The sequence below is a fragment of the Phocoena sinus genome, chromosome 12 (genome assembly GCF_008692025.1).
Source record: "Phocoena sinus isolate mPhoSin1 chromosome 12, mPhoSin1.pri, whole genome shotgun sequence".
In the NCBI taxonomy this organism is placed as follows: Eukaryota; Metazoa; Chordata; class Mammalia; order Artiodactyla; family Phocoenidae; genus Phocoena; species Phocoena sinus.
Window position 1 is genome coordinate 10,020,407 of NC_045774.1, and position 21,256 is coordinate 10,041,662.

Sequence of the window (21,256 nt, forward strand, 5' to 3'; positions counted from 1 at the left end):
TCTGAACATGGAGGAACTGATAATGATAATAACATCAATAACTTATCAAGTACTTACAAATATGCGTGGCATGATTTCTAGGTACTTTACACATTTAATTTTTTAAGTTCCTGGAGGAAGGGAGGTGGCATTATGTTCACAGAGAAAGAAAATAAGGATCAGAGAGACTAAATAACTTGCCTGAAGACACACAGTAAGTGGCAGAAAGAGAAGTCCCCAAGCCTGCTTTCAGCCCAGTATGCTGTATACTTCCTCTCTAAGGGCCCTGTAACAACGCTAACTCTCGATGAGACACCTTCCTTTTGTCTACCATACTCCTCTTTTGGTGTAGAAAGTGACAAATCACAGCGGTGCTTTCCTCTGGGCTTCCTGGAGGGCTCACACAGTGAGAGGTAGTGGAAGTGGACAGACCAGCCCCCTGGACACCGGCCTTGAGGAGGGAGTTTATCCTGGGTACTACGGGCCTCTTGGGTAGTATCCAAGCAAGGAAGGAGCTGAGAGGGAAACGGGCCTTCCCAGGAGAGCAGGGCATGTGCGGCCACGAGCATAGCACTTGGCCACCTGTCTAAATGGGGGAGAGAGCCAGTCTGTCATCATCACAGAAGAAATCCTATTCATTACTGCTTTGGAAATGACTGCCAAGACTATTGGTAATTTTGAACAAGCAAAATGGGCTTGATACTAAAAAAGAGCTTTCAATGCCCTCTGTTGAATTTTGGAAATCGAGACGATTTGTTTTTTTGGAAGGACACATCAGATGGCTGCCTCTCTGACTAGGCCGAGCGCTCCAGCTCACTGCGGTGTCGCTGACAGAAGAGCACTTCCAGGGCTCACAACACAAAGCCGATTCGGTTGGGGCGACTCTACCATTACCAGGACCACAGCCGCCTGAGAGGATGCTGGTCCCTTTCCAGAGGCAGCGCTCGCCGACGACCAGCTCTCTTTCTGACCACAGCAACATTTGGAATGCTCCAAATGGAATTAGGAGAGCAAAGAAACAAGTCACTAGTTTCCTGCTTTCAAAAGGAAACAAGAGCGACAAAACAAAAACAGGCAAAAATACAAACTGACATGAGGGAAATATTTGCAACGTAAAACCCTACCAAGACGTACAACGTAAGTTGTACCTGGAAGAGCAAAGTGCCCTACCTCGATCTTTGGGTCTGTGAACTGCTGGGATGTTGTTTCTAGCGGGTCTATGGGCTCGGATGGTTTTTGTTACGAATGACCGCTCTCCTGATGGCACGGATTCCTAACCCGCAATGGCTGTGGCAATGAATGCCCAATAATGTCTGGGGGGAGGGGGGACAAACATTGGAAAATAACGGTTTGTTGCTGTCATGCTGCTGAGGCAGCTACTGAACTGTGCCCCGTGGAACCGACCGTGTTGGGCGGTGCCACAGATCACAAGGCGCTTACTACCACGCGGCCCTGCGCTGGCCGGGGGCCAGGGGGCCCGGGCACAGCCCAGCAGGACTCCCCCGGCTCAGGAGTGCCGAGGTGTGACGTAGGCGGTTGCTATGTAAACGTGCGGACTTGCAGAGGAACCAGAGGCACTTGAATTGGTCTTCAGTTGGGACTAGACCTAAGTGTTTAAGATCTGTCATTCCATGACAAAAAGCAGGTTATTCCAACGAGAATGATTCAGAAGTGGAGCTGGCAGGCGCCCTTCCCTCTAGCACTCCTCGGTCTACACACAAAACAAGTGGTTTCTCATAGTTCGTCCTTTTATTCACTTTGGAGATTTCTCAAACATTACACATTAATCTGCCAATAAAGGGCTGGCTTTGGGGGAAAAAAACCCAGAAGCAAATACCAATTTTAAAGTGACCATTTCCAATGGTTCACCGTGAAAACAGAAAGGAGAATACAGCTTCCCACCACAGTCTGAATTTAGCAGGTAAAAATGTCAGTATGAAATCCAATACAGAGTAACCACACATTTCTAAATATCGTGTTTTTAAGTCACCTACGATAAAATTTAAAGTAAAATAAAGTCTGTATATGATTTTCGTGCTTTAAAAGAATATTTAGGCCATATTGTTTTAGCAATCACCACTACTTTCTCTCAATAGGGATAGACTGGAAAGTGTGAAATGTTTATTTTGAAAACGAATGGATTTCTGATACAGCTCTTTGGAGGAGGGTAGGGACAGACAGAAGAAACGCTCTGGAAATAGACACCAGGTGAGTGAAGCCACTTTATATAAAGTCTAGTGGCAAAGACACACGGAGAGAAGCTGCACTCTGAAGAATCCTAGCACTGAAAATATCATTATTGAATTATGCTCAAAAGGAAGATAAAGCAGTGCATGCTTTATTGGACAACGGCATGACTGCCAAACATATGTATCTTTCTCTATACGGACTGTCACTATGGATGTAGTTTAAGTTATGAAGCCAGAAAAGACTGCTTACTGACAAAATAAATGAGACTAACACTAAAACTTGGGGTACTTTCCCACTTCAGCCCCGTAGTTATCAGAACCAGGAGCTTGAAACTTTGAAAAGCCCGATTCCAGCAGTTCAACCTCGGAGAGCTCCAATCGTATACACAACATTACAGAGGATGCTCTATTTTAATAAACACAAATAATCGGGTTTATAAACAAATAATTTGCACGTACGTGTCCAGATCATTGGTGAAACAGACTTTCAACCTGAGTTACACAGCAGCTCTTCCACAGCAGTACCAAGAGGGACATTCAGTCAAGATTATTTAAAATCTAATATCTGAAGAATGAAAATCACTAGCTTTGCCCCCAAAACAACACAATCAAAACAGAAGTGAAAGCTGTCCGAACTGCAGCCCATTTTCGGTGTGGCTAATCCATCAGTACACCTGTGACAGCAAATGCAACTGCCGTTCTAGTGGGGAAATAATGTTATAATCTCAACAAGCCAGTTGCTTTGGCTAGAAATCAACCCTGTGAAGGTAAAGTGACACTTATATCCTTAAACCAAAGACAAAGAACAAATCCAAGTGCCAATGACTTAAAAATCTGTAGATTCCTAGAAAGATGCACAGCCCACACACTACTTTTTAAAAAACTGTTGCACCCCTTTCACTCAGGAAGGCGTGCTATAACAACAAAATTAGTCAGAAATACCTTCTGTGTAGCTGACAGTTACAGACATGTGTGCCTGATGGGTGTGGGAGGGGAAGGGGAGGAAGGAGCCCACCGGCAGGCCCAGACAAAAGCAAACACGAGTCAAGTAACCAGAGCAGGGAGTGTCCAACTGCAACCACGCCGTGCGGATAAAGGAGAGGTGCACGCACTGGGGGTGCTTATAATGAGGAGGTCAGAGCACGTTCCCTGAGGAAGGGATGCTGGCCCCTCTGAACCCCCTCCTCAGGTGAGATCTGAGGGATGGAAAGGGACTCAATCAGGTGAGGAGGAGAGAAGAGGAGAGGAGAGATTTCAAGAGATGAGAGGGAGAGGGCGGGGGCCAGGTCACATGAGGCTGACGGTTCCCTGGGGTTTCGCCTGTCCCCTAAGAGGAGCTGGCAGAGACTAGGGGTTTAAGCAGGAGAAATGGCAGAAAAGGATGTGCATTTCAAAGGCATGGTCCTCTGGCTGGGGGGCGGCGGGGAGGACACAGCAGAGGCAGGAAGGACGAACGCAGGGCAACAGGTGTGTGGCTGTCACGCGAGTCCAGATGAGAGAAGGTGGTGCGCGGAACCGGGGTGGGAGTGACGGGGAGCTGAGCGCTCCCTCAGAGGTAGACCGGCAGCACTCGGTGATGAGTCAGACATGGTGGGGTAAGAAAAGGTGGCCCGACGTCCCCTGGCTGCCCGGCTGCACAAGGGGCAGGTAAGGGGCCGCTGCTGCGCGGAAAGACCAGCAAGAGACGTGAGCTGCGCTCTGGACACGTGGGGTCTGAGCGGCCAGGAGGCCACGTCGCGGAGGCGGCTGGAGACCCAAGTCTGGGAAGCGGAGGGCGGGTCCTTTCCGTCAGCCTTCCTCCTTAGGCAGGAACGCCCTTTACAGTACTTCTTGGTCTGTTTTCTAAGATCCTCCCTGTGTGAACATCACCTCTTTTCGAGGCAGCCTGTTCCCTTAAGGAGAGCTGAAGTGGGTATGACGACAGCAACAAATTAGCTAGAACAACAATTATCAGTCACTTCCCAGCTATAAATTAATAACTCCCCAAGCCCTTTGGTAATTGATACGTTTAAGTTTTTTTTTCTTTCTTCCTTTAAGCATGGACAAAGAGGAATGTAATAACATTCAACGTCTCTATGAAAAAGTCCCTTTCAATAGAGGGGAGGGAGTAATGACTTTCTTAGCAAATCCTCCAGAACCGTCTTTAGTGAGTGTATACTTGCAGATGACTCTTCAGAGCATAGCTTCTCCCACGCGTGTCTCTGCCATGGGGCCTATATAACGTGGCGCTGCCCACTGGGCCTCTCTGCGCCTAAAGCACTCTGGTTGTCTCCACCTTTCTCCAGAGAGCTGTATTTTCACCCCTGCATCTCAGCGAAGCTGTTTCCGCCAAGCACGGAGGAATCCTGCATATTCCACGCTGAATTTCCTGAAACCCTGTAACATCAGAAACCTCGTTTCCCTTTCTGTTAACTATTTCCTGCAGACTCCTCAAAGGGCTCCAACCTGCTCCCAGCTCTGCTCCTGGCACTCACTCTAAAATGGCACCTGTCGTGCAATTTCAAGATTCAGTACTTCCTTTTCGCTTCAGTGCAGGTAACCCGTTTTAGTTGTTCCTAAAGCAGCTGACTGATCTTCACCTTCTCTCTCAAAGCACAGGAGAACAAATAGAGCTCTAGGCTTCTGAAGCGAGACACTTCCTTGTCGGAGAGTGAAGAAAGTGCAAAAACTATCTGGCTCCTTGAATTTTGGTAATTGCTAACTAAGGACGTTCTCTTCACCTCAAAGTTGATTTTGGTTTGTTAAACCCATTGTTCTGTTCTTACGAACTGTTTACTGGCAATCCTATGAAAATGAACTAAAAAACTCCCTTTTGAAGATGCTACATTCAGAGGTTTTGACATCAGCACTTCCTTCAAGGGCAGGGCGTTAGGAAAGCCACAGGGCCAACACCGGGCCCCAAACCTGTCCTTTCCCTGCAAGAGGTGAGCCTGGCACTTTGGTGGGTGGGTGCTGGCACTCGTGGCTTCTGACTGGCCTCTAACAAGACGTAACTGGCACAGTTCCCTTGTCTGGTAAAAATGAGATCTGTTGAACCTTGTGAAAGAGAAACTAGTTGCCTCTGATGTCCCCCTTAGAAAGAAAAAAGTGCCCCTTTCTAACTGCATTGTATTAAAGATCTTTAAGAAAGTTTATCTTGAGATCATAATGCCATTAAGACCTCGAATGATTTACAAAGAAGGCTATTCCTTCTCTGCGATAGGAGTTCCCACCTTTGCACCAGGACACTCCCTTCCTGGGTACAAGCCGTTAAGGGAGAGCGAACTGACACGGGGGTGGGTCTCCTTGGAGGTCTGGACGCTTGGGACGCAGGCAGCAAATGGGCGTGGCAGCTACCGAGGAGCCAGGTAGCAGGTAGCAACGAGCTGACCCCAGTGCTGCTTTAGGAGGGGACAACTGAGAGGGCACAGGTCTCACATGCATTCAGACTTCTTGTACCTTAATGGACCAGGCTGTCGGCTAAAAAAATAAAATGGAATTTGGGTCCTGAGATCCGTATCTCATACACTTTACCACAGCAACATTCTGTCAGACCCTCTAACGAGGAATGCACTTGTCCAGGGCCGCAGTGCCAGGAAATATATCAATATGGTTATTTCCAACTTATGAAAAAAATCCTCCTAAAATTCTTACAGATTTTCTGAGCTAAAGGTGGCCTTGGGCCACAAAGTTACTTAATTTATTTCAGCAAAACACCGTTCAAAATTAGGGTAAAAAATGTTGTAAGAAAGGCCTGATAGCTGAGCAGAACTATAGTTCTTTACGTCCACGCCAGGTGCTCTGGCCCAAGAAGCTGGAGCGGCAGGACCCGGCAAGTTCGTACCGGTAGGTATTTAACAATCAAAGGCAATCCAGTAAGAGTTAACTTTTAAAGCAAGGGACGAAACCTTGTGGTTTGGTTTTGCTTTTTAATCTACGTGATGGAAATGTAGTTCAAAATAAGAATGAAGGTCAAGATTAGAAGAGCCTCAGGGAGTTGCTGCCACAGGCTTAACGCTACCAGCTAAGAGGCCCTCTGGGCAGTCGGACAATGCAGCCCCCCACCTATGATCTTCACTCGGTCACCCATGACACCTCCCCAACCACAGACTGGGATAGACCAAGACCCGGATCACCGCCTCTTCATCGCTTACAAACTCTTCTTGTTGCCTTCGGCCCCAAACCCTGCTGAGGTTATGAGATTTCAGACTGAGAACAACTTGACACTTCCTGGTTTCAACCTGAAAGCCTTGCAGGTTGGTGCTGAGGCCAATGGTACTACCTGAGACAAATGTGATCTCAGCACTCCTACCTTTAACAACTCCGAGCAGCTGGGATTGGCTGGGCTGTGTTGCTGACTTTTTTCCAGTGACGGGTGGACTGTAATGCTGATTCTAGATGTGATATTCCCAGTTTGTCCGGTGTGAACATGTGGTATGTGGGGGAAGAGATGTTAGTGGGCCCATGAGGTTAGAAAGGAAGACAAGTGGCCTGGATGAGTAAACCTGGGCACACACTCCACTGATGGAGGACTGGCCCGGTTAATCCGAGCCCCAACCCAATACACACATCATTGAGAGCTCCCTTTGACGTAAGGACAGCACCCAGCTGTGAGAGGTGCAGACTGGGACGTGGATAGAAGACATTCTGAATTAAGAAGGCAGTTCTAGGAATGGAGGGGAACTTGGAATATCTCAGAGTATCAGGAAGATACTGATATCTGAGAGGATGCTCGGAGGTAGAAAGTGAGACAAAAGATCGCCAAAGCCTGAGTCACGGTGTCAGGTCTGTTTAAACATCAGTTCCTTCTAATTCTATCCAGCGTCCCCAGCTCTAGTCCAGTATTTTCTTCCGTCAGCGTCTATCAGGTACAAAGCACGGGCTCTCCGAGCTTGGGCTTTCCTGCCTCTTCCCTCTGTGTTTTTCACTAGTGCACCTGAGCAGCAGGAATCCCTAATGCAATCCCCAGATTTGTGCTGGTCTTCTACCCCAGGACCACCCAGCAGGTTTATAAAAGATACAGGCTCACGAGCCTCACCTGGCGTGAGGCTGGGGTGAGGGTGTGTGTGTATATTTAAAAATCTCTCTAGATAACAACCAGTGGTTTAAGGAACTTCAGAGACTCGAGTCCATTAAAGGTTTGCTGTACATTTCATACTTCGATTCCTTGGATCTCATTAAACTTTAAAAAAAAAATCTCTCTTGGTGTTTTAAAAATTAGTGTTTTACGACTTTTTGACTTGAAGACTCATAAATGTACTTTATGGCTGCTCTAATAGTTCTGGAACTCTGAAAGGTCTGACTGAAATCAGAATCTTGAAATACCAACACAGCAATATGCATTCCAATTCTAAATTCTGAAGGCAAAGAAGGAGCTAAAAATTAAAGCATAGTGTTTAGATGTTAAAACAAAGGCTAACATTTAATTGTAAAAATTAAAACTCTATTTAAGCCTTTGAAATCGTTTCGCTTTGTCTTTCAATAACATGACTTCTCAAATCATAGCTATTATTTTAATACCTAATTGTCCAAAATCCAAAGGGCTGAATTCTTAGTTAACACAGATCACTCACAGCTCTTTAAGCCCATGGACCCACTATAACTGAGGTTGCACACACATGCGTTTTCGCCCCTTCTCTTTGATGTGTTAATGCACTATCTCCATTACTGTGTTTCCACATCAGTGCCTCCTAGCCCATCAGCAGACTGAGTCATACCGGCTTCAGAGGAAGAAAACAGAGAAAAAGTGCCTTGCTGGCAAATAGCAACAGGTGAAATGAATTATGAATACACCCCCCCCCCCCGCCCCCCCCACTAAAGAAGAGTTGCTGGAAGCTGGGGGGGGGGGCGGGGAAGACGACGATGGTGCATATAAGACACAGGTATAAGCGTCTACGTAGGCCCAATCCACCAGGGTCTGTACGTGCAGCTAGCTGTTCCCAAGCAGAGGAACCACTGCTCAGACTCTCACAAAACATTCAGCCACGTCAACACCACTAGTTAGACTGCTACCGATCAAGCTACCTTATGGTTAAGACTTCATGAAATTTATTCAGTCTGTTAAAGAGTGGCTAAGATTGGAAAATAATATTAATTAAAATCCCTAATCTCCTACTTTACTAAAAACAAAAATATTTAAAAGCTGATTTCAGTTATCCTAGCTTTTGGTATGACTTAAGAATTAAGATGGAAGTCTCCAGATGCAGGGCTGTGATATTCAGTATAAAAATTCCCTCCTCAGCAGGAGAAATGAGACTTTCCAAGTTGACTCGTTTTTGTTCTTTTTTTTTTTTTTTTTTTTAAAAACTAAGAAGTCTGAGAGTCTTTCTCTGTCTGATATTAAGTTGGTTCAATGGGGAGTCTTTAAAGGGACAGAAGAGGATGACAGATATTGCTTGTATCAGCATCACGTAGGTGTATGCATTTATCTGGGTAAAAATGCCAACTTCTGTTTCTACTCTTGCATGACTCAGAATCCTTATTTTAACAGCTACACTCCAGTCTCAAGAATGCAACATGTTAAAGCGCCATTGGTGGGCAATCGAAGGGTGAAAAGGACAGAAATTCAAACCCAACTGTGTGCCATCAAGTAAACTGTCACTTCACTTCATAAGGTGTGTGGTTCCAGAAACAAACTACTCACGATGTGCAGGTAGTCTGAGTGGAAACAGCAAAGCGCTCCCTTCCTTTCAGATACAACAAAGGCTGAGCTAAAGAAAAACAATTCAGACTTCGATGCAAGAAATAGGATCTCCAATAAGATACTGATTAATATTTGCTTTCTACTAGTATCAATAGATTTGCCTTTAGACATGAGGGAGAAGTAAAATTAAGAGATTTTTTTAAAAAGAAAATCTACAGAGACAGCACTAAGTAGAAGGAAGAGCCACAGGCCTAGGAGACAGGGCCCTGGGGTCGACTTTGCCCCGCCTGTAACTAAGTAACCCATGGCAGGTAACTTTGTAGATCTTGGTTTCCTTCATCATAAAATTGAGGGGTACAGACTGGATGCCATCTAAAATCTTTCCAGCTCTAAAATTCTGTTATTGTACAACTGAAATTCTATATCCTCTTGGAACCTATCCTGGTGAAAATATTATCCTAAAGATCTGTGCCAGGACTTTGACACAAACCATCTCAAGTCACCGAAGGCTTGATTAAAGTTGAGATGTAGGAGGTGCTGGGGATGGCTGACTTCAAGGAATCAAAATCTACCATGGCTTAAAGGTCTAGGCTTGCCAGGCCTTCCGTAAGTTCACTGAAGTCATGTATCACCCTGGGAGCTCATTTCCAAGAAAAAAAAAAAACCTCTGGATAACGCTGAAATATCCAAATCCACAGATCAGCTATATTGGGGAGAGATGTCAACTGTCGGACGGTACCAGGTGGGTGCCACCTAGAATGAATGCAAAACACACTAAATGACCGAGGGAAATTTATTTTACGTGTGTGTGTGTTAAGCATAGAGGTCAATCATTCAAAAAATATGAAGGATTATGTTATAGCCTGGGATTCATGGAAATGCTTCTTTAGAAGCAGTAGGCCAAAGTCCTTCCTAAACTTCTGGCCAACCTTGGCTCGTCTGTACTTGGACAGTGTCTCAGAGTCCCTCCGACATGACGCTGCAGAATTGGACTGACGATGAACGTCATCCGCCAGCCCCGACTAGGCTTTTAGTAAGACAACTAGTATTTCCCACTCTCTGTTTCTCGTTACTTCAAAAGAACAGAACATCATCTAGAAATGCTTTAAAACTGAACACAGAAAGGTACCTTCTGAGTAAAAAAGTATATCAAATGTGTATGGGGGGAGGTCCTGGACAGATATTACATATAAATTGCTAACTTCAAATTATTGTATAGTATTACTCAGCTAATCTAGTACCGGAACAGTACGATTCATCACATTCTATTGTAAATTGTCTGAAAATCAAAATGAGGGAGTCCTTTACTCAAAAGGTGACAAAGAAAAAACAATTCATCCATATGTCCCTGAACTTATTCACTGCAGCAGCTTTACTCTCACAATGTCACTCTTCAAAAAGGAATTAGTAAAACAGCTTCTAACAAGTTTAATCTGTGTGTTTTTTCTCTATATTATTTTACATCCAACTAGCTGAAAAAGCCTGAAGCATAATTGCCATAATCCTTCATTTCTGCAGTTAGCTTTCTGTCTCTAATTGCGCGCGCACACACACACACACACACACACACACACACACACACACACTCTCGCTCCCTCCCTTCATCACTAATTTGTCTTTTGCAGATTCTTTCTTAGGCTCTAGGCCCTTTGGGATTCTGACTTGAGAAAGAAGTCATTATAACCAACTCTGTGAATATTGTGTTTCTGAAAGGCTTGAGCCACTTCTTCCTGACAGTCTGCCATTTAGTGGACTGGCTTTTCAAGTTGCCAACCTAACTTTACCCTGACAGAGCTATCAGTGGGGAAAGAAAACAAGAACAAAAGCAAAAACACAAGTCTGCTGCAATGAGCTGTTAAGGATAAAGCAAAAACATGTTGAAAATCAAATTTCCTAACCCATAGCACTGAAACGTGTACTCTACATGTTTTCTCACATTCAAGCTTCTACTTTAAAAAAAAAAAAGGGGGCACAAGAGGTTATGTATATTGCAAAGTGCAAAGGAAGGAAGATTTAAAATAGAAATAAAACTTTTTCTTTCTTTTTTAGAAAGAATAGTGTAAACGCAAACGGCAAAATTCAGAGCTAACACAGATGGGGCTGCAAAGATGAGCCTTTGCCAACTGTGCTTCATATGATTTACAAAGAATCCCTCCAACATCTTCCTTTTTCTTAGTTTTAATTAAGGAGGAGGTGTTGTATTCTAAGGAAGCTCTCTGGATGCTGCTGGCTGAAATGCAGATTTGATCTTCCCATGCTGGTTAGCTAACATTGATTTTCTGCCCCAGTGAAAGACATTTTACTCTGGTGCATGCCATTTAAATTCATTTTACACAGCTGCTTAATGTGGCTTGGCAAGGCACAGCCAAACTAGCTTTGTGGGTCTAAATAGGACTCCTGAGTGGGTAAAGGACAGATCCTATGGATTAGCAGCTGATGATAAATGCTTTTCTCCCCCCACTGTTATCTTCCTACTAACTCATGAAGTGACCTTGAGAATAGCACAAGAAAGGAAAAAAAGAGGAAAGACGATTTCTCCAAAATAAGTATGTTTACCTCATTCTATGCTTAGTTCACTTTTAGGATTATGTTTACAGAATTCTTTATTTGTTGGTCCACATTTAGGGCCATGTTTACAGGATTTAGAACTCTCAATTGCAAAATTATCATTTGCTCTTGTTGCCTAAATAAATGTATATTGAATATAAAGCTATAAAAAAGCCCTCTGTGTCATGCATTCATAACAAGTAGTGAAAACACACTTCCGTAAGTTTAGTCTTTAAACAAAGCTGGTTGGTTGTTTCCGGTTTTATTTTACAAAACTGTCGTATCTTTCTGCTGAAACTAACCCCTTAACACTCTTCAGTCTACATGAGATAATCTTATTATTACTATATGCTAAACGATACCGGTAAAAATAATAATATACTTTAAGAGTATTTACTAACCTAAAGACAGTGACAGCCTGATATTATAGTTTTGTAGTAGGAAAGAAGAGAGATACTTTTTGTTGCTGTATGTAATTCCTGTGTCGAAATTGATAACAATATGGCAACACTGTGTTTAGAAAAAAAAATTCTGTGTTGCATTATTTGGTTGTATTCTCCTGGTGACTTTAATATTCTAAACCTCCTTGGGAGAAGGAAATAATAGAAATCGTTGGTGCAGATGTCTGCTCAGTGATGATGGCACGAGGCCCCTCGCAAGTCCTATTAAGAACCTAAGCCCTGCCTCCTGCAGTGGGGCTCCATGGGGCCACCGCACTCTGAATTCAGGGCAAGTGTGGAAGCAGGTCCCTGTAGTGGCAGGAATGACAATAACACAGTCATGATAACAGTGCTACACAAGTCCTAGACGACACAACGACAACAGTGGGGGACATGACGCCGGAGTAGGTGACTTCATTACTTTTACGTAGATAAAAGTTTTTGTTTCCCTCTCAGGCACGAAGGAAAGAAGCCATGCCGAAGCCATGCAAAGACAGGATCTGGGGGACGGCATGCAGGTCTCCACCAAACTACCACAGTACTGCTGGTGAGAATGAAAAACGAAACAGAACAAAACAAACAAAAAACCCAAAACAAACAAAAATAAACAAAAGACAGCCCCCTCTGAGATGGATTTCCTATTAGGTCTTTCACTCTCTTACTTTGGGTGTTCCTTTCGCAGCCAGATGGCATGTTCATTAACAGTTTAAAAAAATGCCCAGGACCCGCAGCAAGTCAGGGCATGTTGCTACCTACCCGTACTGGTCAGGCTGGTTCATCATGGGAGCCTGAGAGTTGCCATAGTTGGGGTGCTGGGAAGAAAACATGGGGCGTCCGCCAGCCCCAGACTGGCTGGGATAAGCAGACGACCTAATGTATGGTGGCCTAAAGTAGAACAGAAGAACAACTTCTTTGGATTTGTTCTGTAGACAAGTAGGAATCCCCCTGTCCATTATGTTATTTCCACACATAGGTGTGGAGGTTACAGAATGTGGCATAAAATACTCTGTACCATGCAGCTACCTGGCAGTGGAGCTGGAGAACAATCCTTCAAAAAAAGGGTGGGGGACAGGGCAAAGGAGAGAGAGAAGTAAGATTCTCAGATCCAATCTCAGTTTTACAGTTCTGAAGCATAGCTCTGACTTTGGTAAAAGCCAAAAAATAAACAGTCTCCATTCAAACTCCTGGAGAGCTCTGATGGGTGGAATGTGAAGGTGAGGCTTTGGAATGGTCTACCGATTAGGAATAGAAAATGAAAATGCATGGATGTATACTTATACAGTAACTTATATAAAATTATATATAAACTGATTCAGAAAGGGAGCACAGCAAGGCTTTTTAATCAAACAATTATGCCTTAATCTCTACAGTTATCTTCTTCCCAGATCACTACCCAAGGCTTCATGTCAAATGCAATCAACAAGTACTTTCTCCTTAAAAAGGAAATAACTTGTGCTTTTTGAGTTGTGACAATGGACAATTCATTTAAACCTAAATTAAAGCTTCAACTGGACCAGCCAAACCAGTCCTCACGGACAGGTTTATTAAAACATTCTCTCTACAGCCTGCATAGGTTCAGTTCAGAGGTATAGCGCTGGGGTTCAGAAGATCCTAAGTAATTGTAACGCGGAGGAGAGGGTGGGGGGTGGGGCGGAGGGAGAGGGAGAGAGGGGGAGAGAGAATATGACTGACTTTCATTTTATTATGTGGAGCAAACAGTGAGACTGGAAGGGTCCCTAACATTCCCGAATAGCAACTTCAGAGGAAAAGCAACAAAGGGATACATTTAAACACACACACACACACACACACACACACACACACAAAAGCTCTTATTTCCCTTTGACAAACTCAGAATCTTCTCTCTTTTCTTCTGAAGATACCGTATGTTCACACATATCTGTCAGTGTCCTTTGTTTTAAAACATACCTTGACATATGTTAAACATAATTCAAACATTTTTACATGTGAGTCTTTTAAAACATATTCACTTTGCCTCCTAAATTTTTAATTCAGTTATTTTCATACAGGTCAAGTATTTACTTCAAGAATTAATTTTAAAATTCAGGATTAAAAACAAGTAAGTAGTAGAGGCTAGAGCCTTTGCTCTATCAACTTAAAGTTTCAGAAATATAATCCTTGTTTTATTAACCACCTTTTGGTTTGGACAGAGAGAGAGCTATGCCCAGAAAAATAAAATACAACATAAGAACGTGACGTAATAAATCTCACACATATACATTTAGACAAACACACACAATACACATATGTACACATACAAAGTTTCTATCTTAATAAAGACTTTTATGGTGAGGTTAAAAAAAAAAAAGGGAGAAGTTCTTTTTGAATGTTTTAGATTTTAGCCAGTTTTTAGGCTCTAGACTTTCCCGCCTAAACCTCACTGTGTTAAGTGGAACCACAAAGACACTCGCCGTGCCACTGGCTCTAGGTTGCTTGGTGCAGTGACTATTCACAGCTGTTTCAAATAACCTCCCACAGCTGACTTGCCCACCAGTGATTCCTTCTTCCATGTCTCATACAACACAATCTATTGTTTACTTCTCTTGACCTTTAGGGTACAGAATATATTTAACACAAAAGGAATGGCCAAGCCAAGGGACCCTCTGCTGCTCTCCACCCCCGTGTGAGCCGGGGATGATGCAGCTCTGGGCTCCGCATGTGTGCACACATCCACACACAGACCGCCCGCCCGACGGCATACCTGCTTTGTGCCGAGCTCGCAGCGGCCTGCATCACTGCGGCAGCTGCCTCCTGTGCCTTACGGTTCACGGTTGGCATTGGTGGCCCCATTCCTGGCCCTCCCTGCTGAGACATGCCAGGAGAACTAGGGGTCATGCTGCTCATATTTCCAGGAAAGGGTCTGTTCTGCATCCCAGCTGATGGCATTCGTCCCAGGGGCATAGCACCACACGGCTGGCTTGGCCCTTGTCCATGCATCTGGCTGTTGGCATTGATGCCCATGCCGGGCCCTGGGCTGCTGTAGCTTGCACTGGGCACCCCACTATATGTTGGGGGTCTGGAGTAGTTACCTAAACAAAAATCAAACACAAATTAAAGCCTTTTACTTAATATTTGAACTTGTGAAAACATTCACTGGAAACACTTTGTGTCCAACAGTGTCATCAACACAGAATATTAGTCATTTTCCTCATTAACCCTTTCCCCTATTGGTGCTGATGAGGTTGGCAGTCAAAATACGCGCTCTCTGCACATTCCAAAGGCAAAGAGCCACACAGGACCACTGTAACACGGAGGGAGACCCAGGCTGATCACTGAAACCATCTGTGAATGGACACGGGATGCTAGCGCTGAGTGGTGCTTTAGCTCATCCAGCACCTTGTACTCTTACCAAAATTCAACTGAAGTAAGCATTTCAGCCCCCAGTCCACAGGTGAACACCAATCTGAGACTGTACCACTACATCGCGACCACACTGGACAGTTATGATAAAGCGTTCAGAAGGTGTAAGAAAACATGCACATGTGGTCAAAATCACCCTTCAAAACTCCACAGGAGGTGTCATGTGGAAATGCGACATTAATCCAGCACCGTTGGCTTTTCTCTGGTGTCTGGAAGACTTCTTTTGTTTGAGCACCAGATAAAGTGGCTGGTTTGCACTTGATGCCACGTCTCATGAAATAAGTTTCAAGCACTGGCATGGCACTCAGCCCAGCGAGATGGTGGCACTATGGGAAGCAGGCAGGGTCCCAGACTGAGATAAGCGTCCAGAGTCTCACCTCCCATCTCTGCTCACACGGGGCACGTGCTTACGGAGTAGAATGGCCTGGACTAGTGCAGTAGTTTTGTTTTCTCTCTCCTTCACACCTTTTCTTTGGACTGAGTGCACATGAACTACATTCAAGTAAATTGAAGGCATATATAATGCCACTTCAATAATAATAATTGCTGAACCATACTATGTGTGAGACATTGGGCTAAGTGCTTTGCATCCATGATTTCATTCTTTTCTCCAATAATTATATGAAATGTAGATACGACCATGACTCCACTTACAAATGAAGAAAGTCAACAGCTAGTAGGTTAGGATTCAAGCTCAAGCAGAATGATTATGGAACCCATGTAATTAACCAATAAAATATGCTGCCTCCCAATAAGTGACTGTTGAAACGAAATATATGCAAAAGGATAAGTGTCTGTAGAATATGGATTAGTGTTTCTCCACCTGTCCTTACTACTTTCTGGAAGAATCTCCTCATCTATATAACATAACTGTTCTAGGCACAGGGAATGTAAAGTTAAATACAATGCAATTCCTGTACTCGAGAAGCTCACAACCTAAGAGTGTGTGTGTGTGTGTGTGTGTGTGTGTGTGTGTGTGTGTGTAAGGTGGAGTAGCAGGGGTAAGATGAGAAAAAATACAAAAACAAAAAGATAACGCACTGTGAAAAGCGTAAGAGAAAGAAGAACAAGTCTGTGTCGGGTGGGGATACGGGGGGTTGTCCATGGTCGGGCGTTGAGTGAAAGGTTTTGAAAAACCACCTTGGGTCGCAACGCAGGCGTCTGTGTGGGGCAGGCTTTGGGATCTGGGAGAACTGGGGCTGAGGGAAGACTCCCTATATATACTGACCATGTGACCTTATAGCTAAGTTGTTTTAATCTTTCTTTGTTTCATTCTCTTCTCTGTAAAACAGAGATAAGCCTCTTCCATATTGTCTACTTGAAGAGTTGCTGTTAGGATTAAATGACGTAACATGTAAAGTATCTCAAACGTTGAGTGCAAAAATGCTAAGGGGTTACTGTTGGATGGTGATTAAGGCAGAAGAGGGCAGAGGGAGCCTCCGCCTATGGAAGAGGCCGTGGACGACGGCACAGAGAGTGAAGGGGCGAACTCAAGAGCAAGTCACTGCTGAGCTTCATGGGGCCGCGAGAAGGGGACAGAGGGAAGAGGCCCCCATATACCAGGCTTCCAAGCCCGGGACCTATTCTGAATGTGAGAAGGAGCTTCTCCAGGTTTTCCAGCAGAAATTGGGTTGGATTAGTAACAATAAAAGCCAGCAACTGATATTTACTGTGTGCTAAGCTCAGTTTCGAGTTCTTTGCATTACCTCCTTTAACGCTTACATCAAGCCTAAGAGGTCCCGGTCATTATCACCCTCACTTCAAGGAGGAGCCTGAGGTGCGGGATGTTGAGTGGCCTGTCCCAAGGCCACGTGGCTAAAATGCCTCAGAGCCACAGTCTGCACCCGGGCTGTCCACTAGCCACACCCCTGACTGGCCTCTCAAATACTTAAGGAAAACCACACTTACATCACATTATCATCACAGTCGTGAAAGCAGGTTTTCTCAAGTGCAGACCACCTACAAATCTGCAAGAAGCCCAGACTATTCAGCACTGACCGGTATTTGCTCTGTTAGGTGCCTCACGTGAGCTCTCTTACGTGGCTGTCTATGAAGTGTATTACTCACTGGAGACGGTGTGAAGGTCACTGTTCACACAGACCACGGGCTGGGCACACTTTCTGTAAAGGGCTGGAGACTAAATACTTTAGGTTTTGTGGGCTAGATGGTGTCTGTCAAAACTAAACTGCCGGGCTTCCCTGGTGGCACAGTGGTTGAGAGTCCGCCTGCCGATGCAGGGGACACGGGTTCGTGCCCCGGTCCGGGAAGATCCCACATGCCACGGAGCGGCTGGGCCCGTGAGCCATGGCCGCTGAGCCTGCGCGTCCGGAGCCTGTGCTCCGCAACGGGAGAGGCCGCAGCAGTGAGAGGCCCACGTACCGCAAAAAACCAACCAACCAAACAAAAGCTAAACTGCCACTGCAGCCCTGACGTGGCTGGAAGCAACACACACACAAACGGGAGCCCCTGCGTTACAAACACGAACGGCCGGCCAGAGTGGCCCTAATCTGCTGAGCCCCGCCACAGACCGGTCTTGGGACAAGCTTCTTAAGAAAATGCTCCAGCAACACAGAAAGTGACTTGTTACAGCCAGCAGCTACTTTCCCCTGAATATCCCTGGAAGCCAAAGAAAGGCTGGAGAGGAACAACTGAGCGAGGCACTGGCCGTCCGAGGAGGTGGAATGGATAGGAGAACAAAAGGGAAGGGAAGGAAGGGACAGGAGAGGTTCAACATACATCACCTCAGGTGCCTCCGAATTGCATCGTGAGTTAGTCTTTTATGCCAGCACCTCAAATTTAAACTGCCTTTGCATGAAGATACTCTGCCTTTGCAGATGTAATCAAACTGATACTGTTTTCAAGTAAAAGGTGACCGTTCACTGTTTATCAAAGTTCTTTATAAAAAGTTCGGAGGTTGCTCTGAATCTCCCGTCCCACGGGACCACACAGAAGGTCCCCGTCGGTTTTCCCATCACACTGTCTCCGCGGAAAGGGCCCCTTATGCTCATCCTGGTTGGGAGGGACGCAGAACAATGGGCAGGATGCTGTGTCCTGCCTCTTCCCACGCCTTCTCAGAGCACAGTCCTCGAAACTCTTCTCTGCAGCAGGTTGGAGACTCCCCCCCCACCACCACCCATCCCACTGACCTCACAGCCCTTCACTTCCAGATTATCTGATAACATCAGTGAGATCCAGCAGTGCCTTTCTGGCTCTTGCTTTTATTAAAAAGAAACAAACTCATTTACACTTTGAACACAAATGATGTCAATTCACATATTCTTGCTATTGCTCTGCGGCTAGTTTCCACCCCCCTCAACACCTGATAAGCGACTCATTTGGTAAGAAACTTTATTCAGTGAAAACATACGTACCCTTTGCTTTTGAAGGAAATGAAATGACACCTTCATCTTGTCTTACAAAACAAGCATTCACCTGGTTGTTGCAGACTATGCCCACAGTGCAGATGAGAGTAAGGTCCCTGATTCTGTGGAATTCTGCTTAGAGTTGAAGTAGAATGCCGTTCATACTTGGAACAGAGAAACACTGTCACTCTGGGTTCCTGCACCTTGGGTTTAACTGGCAGTCAGGGGCTGTATTTTAATGAACACAAAGAGACAACTGAGATGTTCAGTAACCCTCTACTTGACTTCTAGCTTTTTCATTCATTTTATGCACTAAGAAGACAAGAGCTGGGCTTCAATCGCTTTGCTCAATTCAGCAGCTGGTCTTCACTGCACAGCAGGAAGCATTCTGTAATCGGGTGGAGTATGCGTCAGAGCACAACCACCATGCACACCCATACACGCACGCGTGCACTTGTCCTTAGAAAGGCCCATTGAGTGCTGCGCCCCCAATCTTATTTTTCCTCAATCAGTTAGGCTGATTTCACGAACTGGCACTCAAAAGCACATGTCAAGGGAATATGTTCTAATTATAGAGGCCTCTATTTGGTAGAAGAAATACAAAGTCCCCTTTTCTTCTCCTTGAAACTTTCAAGACTTTCCTCATTAAACTCACATGCCTGGATAAAAATGGTTTCTAAAGGCTTTAAATGGCTTAAGAGGCAGCAACGGATAAAGCGTAGGCTCTAGAAACTGGGTTTGAATACTGGTCTGACACTTCCTAGGGGCATGACCTTGGACGAGTTACTTAACCTCTCAGAACATCAGTTTTGCCAGGTAAAGTAACAAGAATAACAGGGAATAGGTAGAAAGGGACTAGCTCAGTGCCAAGCATAGAACTACCTAAAAAATGATAGCTATCACCATGATCATCAACAATAATACGATTATTATCAATAAGCATGAATATGATTTTTTCTCCGTCATCTTTTGAAAACGTGTGGAAGGAGTGAAAAATGATTCACACATCCCCCCACTTTGCCTACTCGATAACATATCTTTCTCCCCAAAATAAACAAAAACCAAATATGGAAGCCAAGCAAAATATGAGAGGAAAAGCCAGGAATGAGAAGCGCAATCTTATTTCCATGTTTCTCTAATAGATTAGTAATTTGTTGGCACTAGCTCTGACAGAAAGCAGATGGTTCCAGCATTAAGCACAATGAAGGCTACAGATGCTGGGCCAGCCCACCTCAGCTGGACGGGTCTTGCAGCCAAGTACGAGAGCCCACAGTTTTCAAGTGGGTTCATCTTGGCACACCAGCTTTGGAAAATTGGTCACCAAATGAATTCAGATTTCAACCCACCAGGAGTGGTATTCAAGCACCAGACAGAGGAAGCCGGAGATAGACTCTATTCAAGTCACCAGCATTATTTTAGAGGATCACAAATAATTCTGTACCTGACTCTAAATTTTCAGATTTGCTAGTTACAATGAATATTCCAAGCTTACTGCTTTTATTGAATCATTAAATGCTTCCGTTTATTTTACTTCTCAGTTTCAACCATACAACAATTACTTATGAACACCTACTACACGCAAAGTCCTGTATTATTCCCCTTTGCTGTGGAGGGTAAAAGGGTGCACAAATCATAGAATAGACAGCTGACCCTGAGCGGGAAAAAAAATAAATGGACAATTAGCTATATACTATGATACACATATTTGTGAATTAGGGCTAAATTTGACCAGTAATCATCACTTCACATAGCCATCTACTATATAATATTAAGTCATGTGTATTGAGGTAGGATTTATATGCATTAGCAACCATATGTGCCCTATAACCACCAGCACAGTTGAGACAGGGGATATTTCTATCATGACAAAAAGCTGCCATTTTGTGGTCAATCTCATCCCCACCCCTGGCAACCGCTGATCTGATTTCTCTTCCTACAGTTTTGCCTTCCCCAGGATGTCACATAAATAGAGTCACAGCGTACTGTGTCTGGCTCCTTCCACTCAGCACCATGCTCTCCAAATTCATCCATAATGCTGTACATCCTCAGTAGTCTGTTCCCTTTCGTTGCTGAGTAGTATTCTATTCTGTGAACGTTCGGGCTGTTTCCAGTGTCTGGCAATCACGAATAAAGCTGTTGACATTTGCACACAGGTCTCTGAGTGGATATATGTTTCATCTCTCTCGGTAAACTCTAGGGATGAGAGCGCTAGGTTGTATGATAAGTGCGTTTTTAACTTTGTCAGAAAATCCACTACAATACAGATGAGAGTTCTAATTGCTCTACCGTACATCCTGGATGTTGCCAATTTTTTAAAAATATGAGCCATTCCAGTAGGTGTGTAGCGGATACTGTTGTGGCTTTACTTTTCATTCCTCTAATGACAAATGATTTTGAGAGTATTTTTCATGGATGTAAGATCCTTGCTGTGCAAAAAAAAGTTACATTTAAAAAACCTTCTTCCCACGCTACCTTTCTCTCAGAATGATCTCACAGTGCTGTACTTTCAGCCACTGCTTTAGGAGAGAAACTGACTGAGTAAAGAAGACCACAAAGGCAGATTCAAAATGAAAGTGAACTTACCCCAAGTTGCGTTAAATCCTACTAGTTGTGGGAATAGCGATAATTTATCTTTTGAACTGATATATGACACCATATTTTTCCTAGGTCAACATGCATTTTAAAAAGTCTTCAAAATGTAAAAATATTACATAAAGCTTGTAAAAGAGGAGAAAA

At 44.3% G+C, this 21,256-nt stretch overlaps 1 protein-coding gene across 4 annotated transcripts in view; it reads right to left on the reverse strand.

Annotated features, from left to right (window-relative positions):
• The window catches only part of ARID1B (AT-rich interaction domain 1B), a 416,165-nt gene that overhangs the window by 44,756 nt on the left and 350,153 nt on the right, over positions 1–21,256 (reverse strand). For 3 of the 4 annotated variants that reach the window (XM_032650747.1, XM_032650749.1, XM_032650748.1), the window contains exon 8: positions 14,500–14,827. In XM_032650747.1, the coding sequence (XP_032506638.1) occupies positions 14,500–14,827 (328 nt within the window). Of the gene's footprint in view, positions 1–12,533; positions 12,663–14,499; positions 14,828–21,256 lie in introns of all 4 variants that reach the window. The other variant, XM_032650746.1, reaches the window with a different exon arrangement.